Source organism: Cervus canadensis, chromosome 5 (assembly GCF_019320065.1).
Source record: "Cervus canadensis isolate Bull #8, Minnesota chromosome 5, ASM1932006v1, whole genome shotgun sequence".
Classification (NCBI taxonomy): Eukaryota; Metazoa; Chordata; class Mammalia; order Artiodactyla; family Cervidae; genus Cervus; species Cervus canadensis.
In genome coordinates, this window is record NC_057390.1 from 66,645,271 (window position 1) to 66,660,161 (window position 14,891).

Genomic DNA, 14,891 nt, shown 5'->3' on the forward strand with positions numbered 1-14,891 from the left:
GTGACATTCCTCATCTCCAAGTCTGCCTTGGCTTTGACCCAGGTCCTCAAATCATTAGGTATTTAAGGATGCACAATCCCAAGTCACTCAAAGACCGAGACCCTCTTTTTTAAGAGCAGCAGTCTAGACAGAAATTATATTCAGTCATCTATGTTTGCTGAACACCTGTTGTGTTCTAGAACAGGAATGGAATCAGCAAGCTGTGGGAAGAGACATGTGTCCTAGATGGCGAGTTAGAAAATGACCACTAAATTCCTAAGACATGATTTACGGTGAAAGGACAGAACTCCAAGTAGTTCTCATAATCTTGGTAATTAGCTAACATTCAGACAGTTGGAAAGACTCAGAATTTTGAGAAGGAAAAATTGCTCTGGGCACAAAGTTTGACCTGACAGTATTGATTATGTTGAACAGAACCATCCAAAAATGAAATGAACGAAGACATGTACTTCTGATTACAAAAATATTTTAAAGGAGAATGAATGGTTACTTTGCAAACTTCAAGTACTTTGCAGACTTTGGGAAAGGATTCTTGGACACACAGGTAAGTTAGACTAGGTGACCTCTAAGTCTCATCTAATTCTAAAATTCTAGATGATTTTATTGTGAAACCTCATTTAACAGAAAATGTGCCAGTTAAAAAATAGTAAGATAAGAAAAATCTTGCCAATGAAGTCATTTTAATGAATAAGCAAAACTTACAAAAGATTATACAAAAGAATAATTTGTGATTATTTCTATGAAACAATAATTAGTCTAAATGCATTTATCCTAATTTATTTTTAGTGAAAAATGATTTTTAACTGTTTGAGAGTATTTCAAATAAAATACACCTATAGGGGAGACAAAACTAAAATTCCTTCTGAATAAAAAGTGATCTATTGTACTATTTGCTTCAAAGTAGAAATTGCATTAGCACTTTGCAAAAGTATGAAATAAAAAATCATAAAGACACCATGACAGTTTTCCTTCATTTAACAGAGACATTCACTTTCTCAAAAATCAGAACATGATTTTCTGTAACCTAGCTACAAGGGATTCAACTTCTATAGATTTCTAACTGAAGACTCTACTCAATATGCCATCACCAGCGAGCAAGTCAGTGAGTGAAACAGTTGGGTAACAGAAGTTTTTACAAATATATACCAATTTGACACTACCATGGGGGTTGAATCTTGTCTCTATAAGTTCTCAAGACAGGTAATAAGGCAACAGTCAGGAATAGCTGAAATTACCCTTGAAAATCTCAAACAAAAGTACCTACGAAAGACTAGCACACATCAGTAAGTACAGCTTAGCCGGTTCTTCTAAATGTTGGACCAGATTTCTCCAACCCACCATCAGATGAAATTATTGGTTTGCATGCAGTTTTAAACACAAGAATCATATTTAGCACCAGACCACTCAGATTTCAAACATTCATTTTTATCTTTCCCCTCATCCATTCTAGGGCATAGAATTGAGGTTGTAAAAGGTAAATAGATATGACATAATTCTGCTGTAACAATATCAGTTGCTATTGGCTGTAATAGCAGTGGTAGCAGCTATGGCAAAATCTGTCCATTAATTTGTCCAATAAAATCCGGCATTTCTTCCAAAGTAATAGATTTTAATTGTGTACATGGCCATCCAGAAAACAAAAGACTATATTTCTGACACTTCCCAGATTCTGTAAGAGCTTTTAGCTATTCTTAACCTATGTGGTGAGCAAGAGAGATTATATACAACTTGTAATTCACTGGTATAAATGCAAAGCTATTGCTCTGGACTTCCTTCCCTCCTCACTCCCTGCTGAGCAGGACAAAGAAGGGGGCAGTGAACAGTCTTAACCATACAGAAGAACATGCTATGGCAGGCTGTATGGAAGGAATCTGAGTCCTTGCATAATATCAGGGAGCAGAGCTAACCTGGCAACCAGGACTTGAAGGTGAAGGTTTTGCCTTATTCAAGCTATTCTGAATTCTTTTTGATAATGCAGTTTAGCCTACCCTCTAAAGCTTGTAAAGCAGAAAACATTTACTGCTTACTTTGCAAAGTCTATATTCATTATCTCATCTAGTCATCATAATAACACTCTGTGGTAGGTGGTATTAACTTTTTTCCCCTTAACTGATGAAGGAAGAGACATTTAGAGATGCCAAGTAGCCAAGTTCAAATTACTAGAAAGTTGGAAGGCCAATAGTGAAACCAAATGTCTGCCTCTAATATCTGAATAAGCACTCTGCTTACACTGGCTTTCCAAAGAAATTAGATTGATTAGATACTGGGAAGCATAACAGTTATAATGAGTTACCGATGTAGTAACTTAAGAAAATCTTTGAACTCTTAAGGTTTTGGTAGAGAGATTCAGCCAAAAACATGTGACTTACAATCAAAAGATCATACACTATGGAAAATTTATGACATTAAAGAAAATGAAGTATAGTGGCAACATATGACATCTTAAAAAAATTATTTACCTCTAAATATTTGCTTTAGACTCAATAAGGAATCACAGGCCTTAAATGACACACTAAATAAGATGGACTCAACTGATACTTATTGAACATTCCATCCAAAAATAGCAGAATATACATTTTTCTTAAGAACACATGGAATATTCTCCAGGACTGATCACATGCTGGGCCACAAAGTGAGCTTCAGTAAATTTAAGAAAATGGAAATCATATTAGGCATCTTTTCCAACCACAATACTATAAGAATAGAAATCAACTACAAGAAAAAAAAAAAACAAAACTGTAAAAAACACAAACATGTAGAGACCTAACAATATGCTAACAACAACAAATGGATTATGGAAGAAATCAAAGAGCAAATCAAAAATACTGACAGACAAATGAAAAAAGCATGATGATCTAAAACCTATGAGATGCAGCAAAAGCAGTTGTAAGAGGGAAGTTTACAGCGTACAATCTCACCTTAGGAAAGAAAAAAATCCCAAACAACCTGATGTTAAACCTAAAGCAACTAGAGAAAGAAGAACAAAGAAAACCCAAATCAGTAGAAGGAAAGAAATCACAAAGATCAGAGCAAAAATAAATAGAGATGAAGAAAACAATAGATCAATGAAACTAAAAACTGGTTCTTTGAAAAGATAAACAAAACTGATAAACCTTTAGCCAGTCTCATGAAGAAGAACGGGGGAGAGGATACAAACTACTAAAATTAGAAATGAAAAAGAAGTTACAATGGACACCACAGAAATCAAAGCATCACAGGACACTGCTATAAGCAACTATATGCCAATAAAATGGACAACCTGGAAGAAATGGACAAATTCTTAGAAAGGAACAATCTCCCAAAACTGAAACAGTAAGAAATAGAAAATACGAACTGACCAATCACAAGTAATGAAACAATGCTATCTGCAACAACATAGATGGACCTGGAAATCATCATACTAAGTGAAGTAAGTCAGACAAATATCGTATGATATTGCTTATATGCAGAACCTTGAAAAAAAAAGATGCAAATGAACTTTTCCAGAAACACACTCACAAACTAGAAAACAAACATCGCTACTAAAGGGGGAAGTTGGGGGGAGGGATAAACTGGGAGTTTGGGATTGACAGTTACACACTACTATATTTAAAACAGATAACCAACAAGGACCCACTGTATAACACAGGGTACTCTGTTCAATATTCTGTAATAAATGGGAAAAAAATCTGAAAAAGGATACATGTATATAGACAAACATGAGAAATAAAAAATAAAATGCAATATAAAACTAACAATGTAAAAATTCTTTAGTCTGCATCTTCAGATTTATGCATTTTACTAAAGCACACCTCACTAAAGGAAAATAAATTCGTGAGGAATATGGAAGAAACTGTTTTAGAATATAGTCCTTAAATAGATATTCTATTTCAAACACATTATTTCATTTCCTAGCATTTAAAGATGAAAAAAACAAAAACTAATGTGCCTCTTATGTAATAGAAATATGTTTCTCATAATATTTGACTAAATCTGACTCACAAAATACAAATCAATAGGATAGGCTACTTTGGTACGATCTCTTTCTCTGTTATATGTGTAACTTACCACAGGTAGCGTGAGCCAGGTTGCCACAATCCGGTTGTTGATCCAGCGATACCAAGATGGGCTTATAAACATTAAAGGTAAAAAGGGACCCAGCATGAAAATGCTTCCAAAAAAGCTTCCACAAAACAGAGTGAGTATAAAGTATATCCCTCTCCATGACACCATGATTCTGAAAGACACACACAAAAAATCAATATATTTTATTACTACAACTGCCCAAATTCAATTTCAGATGATACATTTAATGATCTTTAATTATAGGGCTACATAATAGGCTCTGATAAAGAATATGAGTTTGAATGCCCTCTTACATGTCCTACAGGTGTAACAAGTTGTCAGTACATTAGAAATGGATGCTCTCCAGAAAAACAGACCTATGGATCAATGAATAAAGAGCAGAAATAAACCCACACAGCTATAGCCAATTAATCTTTGACAGGAATTCCCTAGGTGGTTAGAAATCTGTACCTCTATTGCAGGGGGCACGGGTTGGATCCCTGGTTGGAGAACTAAGATTCCGCATGCTGTGTGGCAAGGCCAAAGGGGGAAACAAAAAAAAGCCTTTGACAAAGGAGGCAAGGATATGTATAATGGAGAAAAGTTAGTCTCTTCACCAAGTGGTATTGTGAAAACTAGACAGCCACATGTTAATTGATGAATTTAGAACATACCCTCAACACCATACACAAAAATAAACTCAAAATGACTTACATATTAAGACACGACACCATAAAACTCTGAGAAGAGAACACAGGCAATACATTCTATAACTTAGCAATGTTTTCTTAGGTCAATCAATCTCCCATGGCAAAAGCAAAATTAAATAGGAACCAATCAAATTCACAAGTTTTTGCACCACAAAGGAAAGCATAAACAAAATGAAAAAACCTACGAAATGGGAGAAAATATTTGCCAACAATGTGACCGACAAGGCCTTCATTACCAAAGTGTACAAACAGCTCATACAACTCAGTAACAAAAACACAACCCAATTTAAAAAATGGGTTGAAGACTTAAATAAACATTTCTCCAAAGAAGACATACAGATGCTCAAAAGGCACATGAAAAGATGCTCAACACTGCTAATTATTAGAGAAACACAAATCAAAACTACAGTGAGGTACCACCTCACACCAGTCAGAATGGCCATCATCAAAAAGTCGACAAGTAACATGCTGGAGAGGGTATAGAGGAAAGGGAACCTTCCTACAGTGTTGGTGGGAATGTAAACTGGTGCAGGTATTATAGAAAACAATATGAAGCCTCCCTGCGCCCTTTTTTGTCAGGTCACACTGCTCAGTATATGGCATCTTAGTGCCCAACCAAAGATCGAACCTGTGTCCCCTGCGTTGCAAGCACAGAGTCTTAACCACTGGACCACCAAGAAAGTCCCTGGCGGTTCCTTAAAAAACAAAAGCACTACCATATGATCCAGCAATCCCATTCCTGGGCATATATCCATAATCCAAAAGGACACTATTAGTGGCTATTTGCAATAGCCAAGACATGGGAGCAACTTAAATGTCCACTGATAGATAAAAGATGTGGTATATATACACAATGGACTACTACTTGGCTCTAAAAAAATGAAAAGGCCACTTGCAGCAACATGAATGCAACTAGAGATTATAATACTAAGTAAATCAGAACGAGAAAGACAGACACTGGTAAGCTATCACTTGTACATGGGATCTAAAACATGACACAAATGAACTTGTGAAACAGAAACAGACTTAAGTCATAGGAAACTAACATGGTTACCAATGGGGAAAGGAGGTGAAGGAGGGAAATGGCAGGAGTTTGAGATTGCAGTACAACAAGGTAAACAACATCCAGCGGATCCTGGACCAACTGAGCTATTAGGGAAGACCAACTGTATACAGCACAGGGAATTATATTCTGTATCCTGTTTATATTCTGTATAAGTCATAATGGAAAAGACTATGGAAAAATGTCTCTGTGTGTATGTATACATGTATGTATATGTATAACTGAATCACTTTGTTGTTCAGCAGAAACTAACACAACATAGTGTATCAACTATACTTCGATGAAAAAAGGAAATATATACAACTCAAAGAGTAAATGTCTGACCGCTCTTCCCCCAAAAAAAGCTGTTTTAAAAGTCTTGGGTTTGTTTTTTTTTTTTCATGGCTATTAGTCTTAAAATAAAACTATATATTTTCTTTTCCAAGATGTTATCCAACACAAAATCTTAAAATATTCCATAGGTTTTTTTTGTTGTTAATCTCTTACTATAAAAAGTAGACTAAATGGACTAAGAACTGCAGAACAGCTTCCTAAGGGTGACTATGCTTAAAACTGATGGCAATTTTATAGAGTGTACTAAATTTTTTTTTTTTAGTCTAGAAATATTAATTCTTTACATTAGAACCTAAAAGTAATATCTTTGGGCAATTGGTCTTTATGAGCTGAAAGGTTAAGTAGAAGTCAGATTCCTCAATCACTTGCCTCAATTATTTGCCAGAGGATTACTTTTTAGGGTCCTCATATCCAGATGAATATAATATTGATGTTTTAAAATGAAGTGTTGCAAGCACAGTCTAAAATGAATAATCAAATGTTTGATTTTACAACCTAAACTCTGTTAGAGCAAAAATATGGTTTGCTTCAGGATAATAAAACTGTTGGAAACATTAAAACCATGAAAACAATAATGGCCTTAAAATGTATATATTAAAAAAAGTATTTCAGCAATCAAGACCTTTGAATATTTGAAAAGAACTGCAACAGGGAAAAAAAAAATTTCAAATGTCATGGTGCTTTAAAAAAATGGCAGACAAAACAGGTCAAATCCCTTAATGCTGAATCAAGTTTATCTGTGTATTTGGTATATTTTAAAAATCTCTACCAATACCTGACAGTGTTATACACAAAATCCTTCAAAGTACAAACAGAACAAATATCTGCTAAGAACTGGATTCCTGCTAAATTCCAGATCGGAACTTCTAAGAACAACACTGAGGGAATGAGGGCAGAGAAAAAGAACACTGGGAAAACAGCAGCCAAACATTTGCTCATACAGAGCCCAGGATGCTCTGTAAAGTCCTACAGTACACCCTTGGATTTGCTTTCACTGAGGCTCAGCTCCTCCTCTTTGCATTAACCAGAGGGAGCTTCTCTCTAGTCTAACTTAAAGCATTTAAAACTAATAATATCAATAAAAATGAGCTTCTAAATTCAATACTTTCAACCCCTACTTCCTTTCATAGCCCCTGTCCCAAATATATCCCTGCAATGTTGCTACTTGATTTGAAAAGCCTCTTATAACTACTTTTTAATCTGTTTCTGCCATTAGCTAGCTAGCTTCTGTTTAGACACTCACCCCTAAACTCCCCTGAAGGGCTATACATCACATTACATCCACATGTCCACGTCTAAGGATCTGACATGCTTCTTCCTCACTTACTGAATTATTTTTCATTTGATGTCATAAAAAGGAAAAAAAATCATTAAAAGAGCTTAGATATCATCTAAGAGAATCTTCTCAATTTACAGCGATGAAGCTGAGAACCAGAAGAGTTAAGAGATGCTGTCAATATGAATATTACTCAGACCAAGTCTAACCTAAATTTACTTTTCCATTCTAGTCCTAACCTCTACTTCTTCCCTAACCTCTCAAGCATTTGTTCAGTGATTTGAGAAACATGCAAAGAGATTCCCACAGTGTGTCAGGCACTGTGCCAGTCATTTGGGGATACAACAGTGAACACCACAGATAAACCAAGCTCTCACAAATCGAACGGTCTTTCCAACTCCTCCTTATGATACCTGCATTTAATCAAGCCCCATTTTATCTCTTCTTCCAAGTCTCAAGGCTTTGCTAGAAAACTTGGTTAAGAATTATGCTAGCTACACATCTATTTAAAGCAACTAAAATAAAATTTTTTTTAAGTGGCAAAACCAAGTGCTGGTAAGGATGCAGAGCAATCAGAACTCACATTGCAGGTGGGAATGCAAAATGGCATGGCCACTCTGGAAAACAGCTTCTCAGTTTCTTAAAATATTTACATTTACCATATAGCCCAGCAATCCCACTACTGAGTATACAGGACAGACTGAAAACTTATGCTGATACACAAACCTGTACACAGTTGTTTATAGCAGCATTCTTCATAATTGCAGAAGACCAGACACAACCTTCATGTCAGCCTGGGAGTATGTGGATGCACACACTTAATACATCTATAGAAAAGAATACTCCTCAGCAATGATAAGACATGTGACTGATACATGCAACATCTGGGGTTAACCTCAAATGCATTATGTTGAGTGAAGGAAGCCAGGCTCAAAAGGAATGATTTCTTTTTAACTGTATGATTTAGTTTATAGGACACTCTGGAAAAGGCAAAACTATAAGCAAGGAAACAGATCAATGGTGATCAAAGGTCAGGGATAGGGAGTGAGTCTGTGAAGGTGCAGCACAGGGGAATTTTTAGGGGTTGAGGAAACTGTTCTGTTTCCTGATTGCAGTGATGATTACTAGACTACACATTTGTTGAAGCTCACAGAACATATTTTTACTGACCTTTATTGTATGTAGGATAAGAACTAAGTTAAAAAGAATAAGAACTAAGTTAAAAGGAATGTGCTATGTAAGATAAAATCTGATAGAATATTCATTAAGCTTTTATGATCTGGAGAATTTTGTATGTTTGGATTATTTCAATTATAATCATATCTGAACTATGCCAAGCTTTTGGAATATGCCAGGCATTGTTTCATGTATTTTAACTGTGTGAACCTATTTAATATAGTGATCCCATGGTATAGATATTTTCATTACCCCACACTTTATATATAAGTATACTGAGGCACAGAGTGGTTAAATAACATGCTCAAGATTATACAACTAGTAAATGGTGAAGCTGGGATTTGAATCTGGGTAATTTGGGGTCAGAGTCCATGCTCAGCCTAATAAACACTTTGCTCTTTTCAAGCAGATACTGCTTTTGTAATTAAACACACACAGACTTGATTCAGTATATAAAATCAAGATGTTACAAATCTAAACCAAATTTTTAATGTATCATGCAAAATTATTCTGAAAGTTAGAGAAGTTTACAGTGACTTAGTCAATGAAATTTAATGCCTTTCTTACTTTAATATTCCCTAGTACTTAACATATAGCATACAAGAACTTGGGGAGAGCTGAATATGGGGGTTGCCAGCTTCTGCTGGAAGAAAATCTGGTTTTTAACTGATAAATGAATCACCTAATCTTTTAAAATCCTTCAAAATAAAGCCCACATCACTGAAAAGCCACCACAAACACCACAATTTACTATTTTCTGTGCATTCTTTGTATAATACTGATAACATTCTCAAAAAATAAAAGCCATTTGGAAAAGAAATAACCATAGTTTTAAAATGGCATATCCATTTTATTGCCAAATACAGATATACAGAACTAAACTGAAGCTCTTCTAGAAAACCTATGCCCACGTCAGTATAATCCAGAAGCATTTCCCCTTAAGACGACTGTCCTTTCAATGAGTTAATAAGATCTCTTACCCCACTAAATTCCTAGCTCATAAACTAATTCTAATCCTTGTCCTTGTCTAACCATTTGTGGTTCCAATGACTGCAATGCCAAGCAAAGGCAGGAACCAAAACACAGACCACCTGGACTTCTTCCTCGGTCGCATATATCATTCCTGGAGTATGACGATGTGGGAGGGCACTCCCTGACAAGGACTAGTGGACTCTATTAGGGATACTTATACTTCCTTACTCAGGAAAGAAAGATGCTTTACTTCACGAAATTTGTTCAGTTTTTAAATTCCCATTAACAATTCAAGTATTAACAAGCACTGCTTTCACAGTCTAGGAGGGAAGCTCTGTGTGTTAAGAAATGATTATAATTTGGTGTGAGACAGGCAATGGGTGCTAAGGCTAGATCAAAATAGGCGAGAAGAACTCTGCTAAAGGGGGTAAAGAAGGCATCAGATTCTTAGAGGATGAGAGACTGGGGAGGGGAGAGATTGTTTCACACAGTAAAACAAAACATGTAGAGTCACAGAAATTTGAAACAGCATGCCTTAAATAAGGAACTGTAACTCATAGATATCAATGAGGTATAGCGTATACATTGGAGAGTTGCAAGAAATCAAGAAAACATAGTTCCTAGAGACAAAGGGCACACAACCAGGCCCGGATGGCCAAGAATACCACCCTGAGCACGTCACTGTGGGTGGGGAAAAAACCTAAGGTGTGTTTTAGGATAAATATTAAAAGTGACATGGAGCAGGTAAGCCTGGACTCAATAAATAAAATCAATTTCCACTCTGATTAAAAGTCATTAAGAGCAAAGAGCTTCTCTGCTCTCTAAAACAGTGCATGGGACTGACAGCAAAAATGCAGCATTGATAGACGGTGGTAACAGGTATGTGAGCCAGGAGCACCTGATCCAGTTCCACCTCTCAACAGCCTGATAATCATGACCACCTACTTAACCAGGAAGGATTGGAAAAGGTCAGGTTTCATCCCAACCCCAAAGAAAGGCAATGCCAAAGAATGCTCAAACTACTGCACAATTGCACTCATCTCACACGCTAGTAAAGTAATGCTCAAAATTCTCCAAGCCAGGCTTTAACAATTCATGAACCATGAACTTCCAGATGTTCAAGCTGGATTTAGAAAAGGCAGAGGAACCAGAGATCAAATTGCCAACATTCGTTGGATCATCAAATAAGCAAGAGAGTTCCAGAAAAATATCTACTTCTGCTTTATTGGCTATGCCAAAGCCGTTGACTGTGTGGACCACAACAAACTCTGGAAAATTCTTAAAGAGATGGGAATACCAGACCACCTGACCTGCCTCTGGAGAAATCTGTATGCAGGTCAGGAAGCAACAGTCACAACTGGACATGGAACAATGGACTGGTTGCAAAGAGGGAAAGGAGTACGTCAAGGCTGTATATTGTCACCCTGCTTATTTAACTTATATGCAGAGTACATCATGTGAAATGCCAGGCTGGATGAAGCACAAGCTGGAATCAAGATTGCGGAGAGAAATATCAATAACCTCAGATATGCAGATGACACCACCCTTATGGCAGAAAGCGAAGAAGAACTAAAGAGCCTCTTGATGAAAGTGAAAGAGGAGAGTGGAAAGTTGGCTTATAGCTCAACATTCAGAAAACTAAGATCATGGCATCTGGTCCCATAACCTCATGGCAAATAGATGGGAAAACAGTGGAAAGAGTGACAGACTTTATTTTGGGGGGCTCCAAAATCACTGCAGATGGTGACTGCAGCCATGAAATTAAAAGATGCTTGCTCCCTGGAAGAAAAGTTGACCAACCTAGACAGCACATTAAAAAGCAGAGATATTACTTTGCCAACAAAGGTCCGTCTAGTCAAAGCTATGGTTTTTCCAGTAGTTATGTATGGATGTGAGAGTTGGACTATAAAGAAAGCTGAGCGCCGAAGAATTGGTGCTTTTGAACTGTGGTGTTGGAAAAGACTCTTGAGAGTCCCTTGGATGGTAAGGAGATCCAACCAGTCCATCCTAAAAGAAATCAGTCCTGAACATTCATTGGAAGGACAGATGCTGAAGCTGAAACTCCAATACTCTGGCCACCTGATGCCAGAACTGACTCATTGGAAAAGACCCTGCCTGATGCTGGGAAAGACTGAAGGCGGGAGGAGAAGGGGACGACAAAGGATGAGATGGTTGGATGGCATCACCAACTCAATAGACATGAGTTTGAGTAACAACTCCGGGAGTTGGCGATGGACTGGGAGGCCTGGTGTGCTGCAGTCCATGGGGTCGCAAAGAGTCGGACACAACCGAGCGACTTTCACTTACAAAGACTTTGCTATAAAACTTGATAATGCCAATGTGTCCTGAAATAGGCAGTTTACAAAACAGTCTCATCCAATTCAAATACTTCAAAACAAGATATTAATTATATCAGTGGTTATTTACATGTGAGGAAATATGGGACTTTGTTCTCTTAATGAAAAGTCCCTAACACTGTTTATACTGAGAGGGGATCTATTACCAGGGGCATGCCTGCAAAATGTAGTGAAGAATTCAGAACAGGGACCAGTAGGATTGAAAGGCCAAAAAGTAAATACTGAGTATTTAAAGTAAAATGAAGAGTTACAAATATTGTTTAAGCCTTTGTCTCCTCTGGAGAAGATAAAACAAGAATTTCTGGGCTGGGGGATACACAGCTGAGGGCAGTCACTGCTCTAAAAACAGTGGGATTAGGTAACCATATACCTACTGAATTGTGAATATTGAGACCCCACAGAGTCTTCCCTCACTGAGTTCTCAGATGACGGCAACAAGACTTTAGTTCTAGTCCACTGCACGCCAATAAAACTTTCTGCAGTGATGGTAATGTTCAGTAGCTGTGCTGTCCAACATGGCAGCCATTAGCTAAATGTGGCTACTGAGCACTTGAAATGTGGTTAGCTCAATAGGGAAACTGAATTATTAATTCAATGGTATTTAAATTTAAATAGGCACATGTGGCTACTGTACAGCTCTATGCAGACTTACAGGAACAAACTTCTGGTAAGATGAAGACCATGAGGCAAGATGAAACCATAGAAACACCCCGCTAATAAAAAGTCGACCTATTAACTACTGTGATGCCCAAAGTTCATATAACCCACACCAATGTGCAAGCTTCTAGTTGGCTTTTTAAGTCCCTTGGTTTTTATTCTGAGTCGATTATGAGACATCTGGGGAAAGACTTTAACATGACATTACATACAAAAACAAGAAGAAAGTATACTTGAAAGAAACAAACTATTTAGGAAGGCAAAAAACTATCTTTAACATTTTCAAAAAGAGAAGAAATACTGTCTCTGGTAGACAACAATAATATGTTCTTGTGGGGGAAAATATTTAAGTAAAATGAAAAACAGAAACATTCAGAAAATAAGAGAGCAATTGGAAGTTTAAAACATGGCAAATGTTTAGTAAAAACATCAGCAAAAATGAAAACTCAACAGAAGAGTTAGAAAATAAACCTGAAGAAATCCTCCCAAAAGTCAAGCAGAAAGAATATTAGAGGACCAAGACAAGGGCCATAGGCAAATTATATAAACTCCAAAAAGAAAGCAGTGAGAAACTGGAGGAAATCAGCAACAAAATAACAAAAACCTCCCCAGAACAGGAGAACATGACATTCCACATTAACAGAGCCTACTGAAAGCTAGGATTATGGAAAAGAGCAAACACGCGCTTCGGCACATGGCTGTAACTTTCAGATTAGAGGAGACGACAGACATTCTACAAAATCTCTGGAGGAGATGAAAATGGGTCAAAAAGGATCAAAAATTAGATTGGCTTTGGACTCAGCAGCAATACCAAAAGCAAGATGAAAACAGAACCACCCCTACAAAATTTTCAAGAAAATGATTCCATTCAAGTCACTCTATCAATCAAGTATAAGAGCAGTAAAAACAAGGTCTCAAAGTTACCGCCCATAAAATCTCTTTTTCAAGAAGCTATTGGAAAAATGGTCTCTGCTAAAACAAAAGAGTAAACAAGACTGAGGGAGACTTGAAACACAGGAAATGAGATCCAACTTATGTGAAAACCTCTAAGGTACTCATGAAGGGAGATCCCAGGGTAACGGTCATGCATAAGACAGAGAAGATATCCAATCTAAACAAACCAGGGGTGGTGGGGGTGACTCAAGAAAAAGACGCTGTATCACCCAAATCCTTGCTGCTAAACAGAAGAGAATGCCCAGGTAAACCCAACACAGGTTCTAATCTGTACTTAGCTTCTTGAACAGGTGCTGGTAAAATTCCTGTTTTCTCTTCCACACCCAGCTGCCAGATCAGCTGATGATACTCACTTTATCTATCGTAAGTACTCTGCTCTGACCCACTCCTGAGAGATGGAGGGCAGGCGTGGTGAATTCAGAAGCACAAAATGTATTCCTGCTGGACAGTTAACACTCGCAGTCCTGACTATGCTGAGCCCTCCCACTGTAGTTTCCCGGGACTTATTTATGCAGGAACTTGCCTACTGTTTTCCCCTTAAAAAGGATCTATCTGGTGAGCCTTCTGGGAAGCTGAGGTCTGACTATCACCCGCTGACTCTGTGCCTCTAGGAGCCTTCATCTAACTGTGGCAGTGTTTGATGGCAGTGTTTAACAGACTATGTTGATCTCTCAAGTTCTCCAAAAGAAGAAAAAAGCAAAATATATATATATATATACATATAGTCCAGGGATACATACATAAGTAAACTTTTAAAGTAAAAGAACAACTAACAGAAAAGGATAATAGCTTTCTTAAGTATGGTGGCTATTTATATGTTCACCAGCAATGACTTTTAGAATATACTATCAAGGGCAATTTTTTCTAGTCTGCACACACTCCATATACCATACACTATTCTAATTATATAGTACATTAGCAAGAATAACAAAAACTTTTAGTGACTACCATCTTTGGTGGAAACAGGGAAAGAACACAGCTTTCACTTGTTTATTTATGTATTTCTATATTACTCTAATTTTATAAAGAATAAACATATTAATTTACAGTTAAAGATATTTTAATTATAAAACTGTTTAAGAACACATTATTTCAAGTTAGAATGATGTTATAATCCCTAATCAAATACTCTGCCAGAAAAAGCAATCCTTGGGAATCAGTTGAAACAAATATATGGGACAAGTTTATAATTTTTCTAAGACTACTCCAAAATAAATAAGCAACATGCTGATTCTGATTCACGTGACAAAATCAAATACATAAAGTGAGAGTATAAACACTAATATCAATCACTGCATATATACAATATATAATAAGAGTTAAGATCACTTTGCAATGAAAATAATTTT

At 36.8% G+C, this 14,891-nt stretch overlaps 1 protein-coding gene across 3 annotated transcripts in view; it reads right to left on the minus strand.

The window, feature by feature from the left end:
• The window catches only part of LCLAT1 (lysocardiolipin acyltransferase 1), a 203,317-nt gene that overhangs the window by 126,365 nt on the left and 62,061 nt on the right, over positions 1 to 14,891 (minus strand). For 2 of the 3 annotated variants that reach the window (XM_043469019.1, XM_043469020.1), the window contains one exon: positions 4,048 to 4,216. The exons of the other annotated variant lie outside the window; for it this stretch is intronic. In XM_043469019.1, coding sequence (XP_043324954.1) covers positions 4,048 to 4,212 — 165 coding nt within the window. In that variant the 5' untranslated portion in view covers positions 4,213 to 4,216. The remainder of the gene's footprint in view (positions 1 to 4,047; positions 4,217 to 14,891) is intronic. 3 annotated transcript variants of the gene reach the window in all.